The sequence below is a fragment of the Centropristis striata genome, chromosome 4 (assembly GCF_030273125.1).
Source record: "Centropristis striata isolate RG_2023a ecotype Rhode Island chromosome 4, C.striata_1.0, whole genome shotgun sequence".
Classification (NCBI taxonomy): Eukaryota; Metazoa; Chordata; class Actinopteri; order Perciformes; family Serranidae; genus Centropristis; species Centropristis striata.
Genome location: NC_081520.1, coordinates 26,004,702 through 26,010,701, shown reverse-complemented (window position 1 = coordinate 26,010,701; position 6,000 = coordinate 26,004,702). Strand labels below are relative to the sequence as shown.

Sequence of the window (6,000 nt, the reverse complement as noted above, 5' to 3'; positions counted from 1 at the left end):
CTCAAAATTACGAAGACGTAAAATTAGCAAGAAAAGACATAAAATTACCAAAAAGGACACAAGATGACAAAATAAATACATAAAATTACCAGAAAAAGACATAAAATTACCAAAAAGGGCACAAGATGACCAAAAAAAGATGTAAAATTACCAGGATAAGACATAATATTACCAATAAAAGACATAAACTGACCAAAAAGGACACAAAGTTACCAAGAAAAGATGTAAATTGACCAAAAAAGACGTGAAACAAGGGACGCCAAATGACCAAGAAAAGATGTAAAATGACCCCAAAAAGATGTGAAATGACCATAAAGGACACAAAATGACCAAGAAAATACATAAAATGACCAAAAAAGATATAAAATGACCAAAAAGGACACAACATGACCAATAAAAGATGCAAAATGACAAAAACAAGTAAAATGAACAAAAAAAGACACATGACCAAAAAAAGGCACACAATTACCAAAAAAAATGTAAACTCACCAAAAAGGACACAAAATGACCAAGAAAAAGTGCAAATGACCAAAAAAAAGACGTAAAATGACCAAAAGGGTCACAAAATTAAAATGACAAAAAAGGGTCACAAAATTACCAAAAAATGAGTTATTCCTGCGGTAAATAAATCATATTAGTTCTCATTAATGTTCAACGGTAGACACAGACAGCTTTTTGCCTGAACTCTCATTCATTTTCCTGTATTTCCGCTCATTTTCAGAGTGGTGAGAGTGGGTTGTTGCAAACTGATATCAATAAATTTGGTGTCAACAGGTCTAACGTCTTTCATCAGGCGTCCTTTAACTGCAGCAGTTAGAGTCAATGAATCACACTGCAGCTGTGATCTCATTCAGTGAGAAATTATCCCCACTGCGTCTTATAACACATTAATTAACTGTTTAAACAATTCTCATGTAGCTTTAAAACTGTAATTGTGTCACAAGTGATGCAGACAGTGTGTTATAGATATGTTAGTTATTCATAAACTGGGTGTTAAAATAAAGTGTGCAGTGCTGATGTCACACATTTACTACAGTCTGTAAACAGAAACTTTATGATCTGAACTCAAAGTGAAACCAACATGTTGGATGAAGTGTATTTATGTGGAAATGGCTCCATCTGGTGTTTGTAATGTGCACATTATTATTCTGACACTGCATTATTAGAACCAGCTGGGAATTATGTGAATGAGCCAAATCCATTTTTTTTTTACTTTATATGTTTGTGTTGACCCATAATTTGAGAAAACAATAATCACTGTAATCATTCACCTTATGAACCATTGTGATGTAGCTGAAACATGTTTTATATAAAAGATACCCAAAAATCCAGCATTTATCTTAGACATACACTGAAAAGAGGTTTTATCGTCAGAGTTTTAACTTTCCGACGGTCCTTGAGCGGATCATCAGTTATGAAAGTTTCCGTTATAAAAAGTGACCAAAACTTTTGTTAAAATGTTGATATATGTCTCAGAATCTCTTTATTCTCCATGTGTCATTTAAAATAAAGTGTTTGCACTAACCAGAACCTGTTAAAAACATTAAATTCTGCTCCTCAGAGACACTGTGAAGACATGATTGATTCTGCTGAGACCAACAGTCACGTGACAAATACTCACTGAGAATCTGTTTACACAGAGCAGAGAGGAGAGGACAGGAGAGGTTGTTTACACAGAGCAGAGAGGAGAGGACAGGAGAGGTTGTTTACACAGAGCAGAGAGGAGAGGACAGGAGAGGTTGTTTACACAGAGCAGAGAGGAGAGGACAGGAGAGGTTGTTTACACAGAGTAGAGAGGAGAGGACAGGAGAGGCTGTTTACACAGAGCAGAGAGGAGAGGACAGGAGAGGTTGTTTACACAGAGCAGAGAGGAGAGGACAGGAGACATGATAATACTTCTTTGTGGAGAAAACTGTTTTAGTGTCTTTTTTCTGTCGTATTACATAGTTTTTAAAATTTTCTGTATTTATTTATTGGCTATTTTTATGTCTCTTGCAAGTCAATATGTGGTCATTTTGGGAAATGTGTCTTTTTTGGTGATGGTCTTTATTTTTGGTAATTGTGTGTGTGTGTGTGTGTGTGTGTGTGTGTGTGTTTGTTTGTTTGTTTGTTTGTTTGTACAGTACAAGGCCACAGTCAGAAAAAAAGAACCTTGTTGGGGTTCAAAGGGTTAAGGGTACTCTCCCAGTGCAGAACATTTAAGTCATGCAAACCATGCATTTCTATTTAAAAACATCTTTTTTACACTGTATTTGTTTTTCAACAGGTCCGAGAAGCTCATTGGATGGTATGGGCCTGGTAGGCGTTCCATGATTGGCTGAGCAGCCTGTCCATCAGATCAGCAATGTGGCTGTAGGCTGCAGACACAAACATCCAGTCAGCCTGATGGAGCTGCAGCAGACGCCTGAAGGAAGCTCTGTGTCCCTGCAGCAGGATGGGCTCCAGCAGCTCCAGCATCAACCACATCCCCGACGCAGAAAAGCTCATGCAGGAGACCGGCTGTGAGTAGTTTGTTTCCGCAGAATGTGAGACTGAGAACAGTTTTTGGAAAACAACAAGAAGAAAGAAAAGATCCGCCCTGAACAGCCAAAGTCTTTCTCTAAAGAAAAACAACTTCAGTAATGGATAGTAATAACTGAGCATTTTCTTTTATTACAAAACATAACTGTTTTTTCAGACTACTACATCTGAAAGAAGGCGACTTAAATGTCTAAGAAAATGCATTTTCCCTCCTCAGATCCTGATCTTTATGAGGCATTTCTTTCTCACTGAGAGGACAGTTTATATTATGATTTGAAAAGATATTTGAATAGATTGTTGTTAAAGTAGACCCGTAATAATTTCATGTCAAAACAGAATTCTTCTCTACCCATTTGACTGCCAAAGCAGGTGATGAAACATCACATTTTATCAAAAACCTGCATAAACTTTACAAAATAAAAGTCTCTTGAGTTGATCCCCTGTTTGATGCAAAGCTTACATTAGATTCTGTTCATATTTTACCTTCATCTTCATACGTCGGTAAACTTTCTGTGGTTTGTGCAGCGTCACTAACAAACAGTCAGACTGTATCAGCGAGCTGCAGACTGACTGAGACAGCTGAGAAACATGAAGCCACAACAGTTAATCTGCTCTAATTATCCAACAGACAGAAAGTATAAACTCTCCTGAGTTTGGTTAACATAATTACACACATTAAATATAATTTAGGAGGCAAAAACAGACTGAATGTGTCTCAGTTTGTGTTGTTATCTGACAGCAGCACAGCGACTGTTGTTGAACTCATCAGTGTTGTTTCATCTGATTATCTGTGAACTCCCGACCTGTGCACGCTGATATACACACTGTGCACGCAGATATACACACTGTGCACGCAGATATACACACTGTGCACGCTGATACACACACTGTGCACGCTGATACACACACTGTGCACGCTGATACACACACTGTGCACGCTGATACACACACTGTAGAGGCTCAGAACAACTTCAACTGAGCGGTTAAATTCACTGTGCTGCAGCAGTCTGCAGCTTTCAGCAGTGGTGGAATGTAACTAAGTACATTTACTCAAGTACAATTTTAAGGTTTGTGTACTTTACTTGGGTATTTCCACACATGTAACTTTTTCTACTTCACTACATTTTGAGGCAAATATTGAACTTTTTACTCCACTACATTTATCTGATGGCTTTAGTTACTTTTCAGGTCAAGATTTAACATGAAAAATCATTATACAATTAAACTAATTAAGCATGTTTATCAATTAAACCTCATAACAGTATATTAAGTAGTTATTAGCTCTACCTTAGCAACAGTAAAACACTGCTTACATAAATACATCAATACTAATAACCCAATAATATTATTGGAATATTCTGAATAACAAGTTCTTTTACTTTTGATACTGTAAGTACATTTTGATGCTGATACTTTTGTACTTTTACTTCAGTAAGTTTTGAATGCAGGACTTTTACTTGTAGCGGAGTCATTTCAGTGTGGTATCAATACTTCTTTTTAAGTAAAGGGTCTGAATACTTTTTCCACCTCTGGTTTTTAGCGATGCTACAACAGATTTTTTGAAGATTTTTCACATTTCTGCATTTAAATGACCTCCTGATGGGACCAGGATAATGTTCTTCATGACCTTAATTGTCAACAGATCTCATGTTCAGACTCAAACCAACAGTGCATGTGTCTACCAAACAGTGTTGTGTTTCTCAGCTCCACTGTTGTTAGAACCACATCAGTAAGTAACCCTGTTGCACTGGGCAACAAGTTCCTTCACCACTTTTAATACAAAGTGTATTTTTTTTTGCCGCAGCTGGACTAAAGTGAAGATTGGAGTGTTCCTGTCTTCAGAAATGTTCCTGCAGATGCTCAGACAAACACTGTTTTTGCACGTTTTTGGGGAACTTGCTATGCAAACGGAAAAAACATTATGCATGCCTTGTAGGAAACATAAGAAGCAAACCTTAAAACTAATTATTATTATTTGGTTTTCAGTCACTGGAGAAGATGAACAGTATTTGACTTAATCCCACACATACTGTCCTGCTGCCACAAACACACTGAGGCTGCTGGAGCATTTTCAGAGTGTCACTGTGCTGCAGAGCTGCTTATCAGGAGAGCAAACAGCAGGAGTCAACAGAGCAGCTCTGATGTGAATGTGACCTGCTGCAGGACGAAGCTTTTCATTGTAGAACTTGTTCTGATCCTGACACGAGTTACTGATTCATCTGTAATCAATCAAACTTTCTCTGTTTCAGTCTCTGCTGCTCACATCTTCCGTCTGTATGAGAGGTTCGAGGTTCTGGACAGAGATGGGACGGGACAGCTCCGGTTGGTAAATCAGGGCAGAGAAACAACAGTCTGTGTTATGATTGTTACACTATGAAATATGAAACACATTTTGTGTGAAACACTTTGTTTGTAGTACAGAGAGTTGGAACAGCTGAAGGTCAGGGAATCATTTTGTTCCCATTTATTACTTTTTACTCAAGTTATGCCAAAAAATATATTAACTAATTCACTGATAGCTTTCTTTTACCCATAAATCTCTCAATCCCTCCGACCCCTAGCAAAAAATCCTTCAAAACTGTTTTTAACCCTTTTGAACCAGTTTTTGACTCTTCTTCATCCTGCCTGTATACATAGACTAAAAACATTTTTACCAGGCCATGTTGGTATCATTTTTTTTCTGCCCAACTAGCCCCTTCAATCTTATTTTTTACCCTCTAACCCTAAAACCTGCCGGCGGGTTTTAAAAGTATTGCCAAAAGTATCCAAAACTTACAAAACTGTAAAATCAGGCATTATTATTATCGGATTTTCACCTTTCCAATGGTCCTTCAACGCATCATGTGTGACTTCTGTCAGAAAAAGCAACAAAATAGAAGCTTGAAGTTGTGGTATTTCATCAAAATACTTTCCTCTACAAGTCTCATTTAAAATTCCACCAAAAATAAACTTTTTGTTCTACAGCATGATTTATTTTCCCTTGAAAATATGTTTCCCAAAGGATGTACAGATTTTTAGTCATATATCTCAAATGGCTTGTAAAGTACTATGTTTTTTCAACGTTTCGAGTGTGAGATGTTCCTAATATTCCCCTAAAGTGATCTGAGTGATTTCAGACCTCAGTGTGATACATTCTTTGTGTTTGTGTTTCAGGCCCGAGGACTTCGGAGCCGTCCGGGAGCTGGCCATGAACCCCATCGGAGACAGAATCATCCGCGCCTTTTTCTCTCCAGGGTGCAGTTCATCTTTCCCCTTTTTATACTGGATTAGATCAGATTATTTAACAACAACAATTCAGTTTTTGAGTTCTGGAACATTAACTACATCACACAGTCTAAGGAGCAAAGCAAAGTGCTTTAGCTGTCCTTTGGTTTCAGAGAGCATGATTGAATGTTTCTGTGTAGATCAGAGAAAACAGAGAAAGTATATTAAACTATAAAACAGCGTTCTGAGGGTTTGGACTGGACAGCAGCATTATGT

General features: G+C 37.5%; 1 protein-coding gene across 1 annotated transcript in view; it reads left to right on the top strand.

Annotated features, from left to right (window-relative positions):
- Positions 1-6,000, top strand: part of chp2 (calcineurin-like EF-hand protein 2) — a 55,133-nt gene that overhangs the window by 46,642 nt on the left and 2,491 nt on the right. Inside the window, exons 2-4 of the mRNA XM_059332023.1 lie at positions 2,267-2,501; positions 4,770-4,842; positions 5,674-5,754. Coding sequence (XP_059188006.1) covers positions 2,435-2,501; positions 4,770-4,842; positions 5,674-5,754 — 221 coding nt within the window. The 5' untranslated portion in view covers positions 2,267-2,434. The remainder of the gene's footprint in view (positions 1-2,266; positions 2,502-4,769; positions 4,843-5,673; positions 5,755-6,000) is intronic.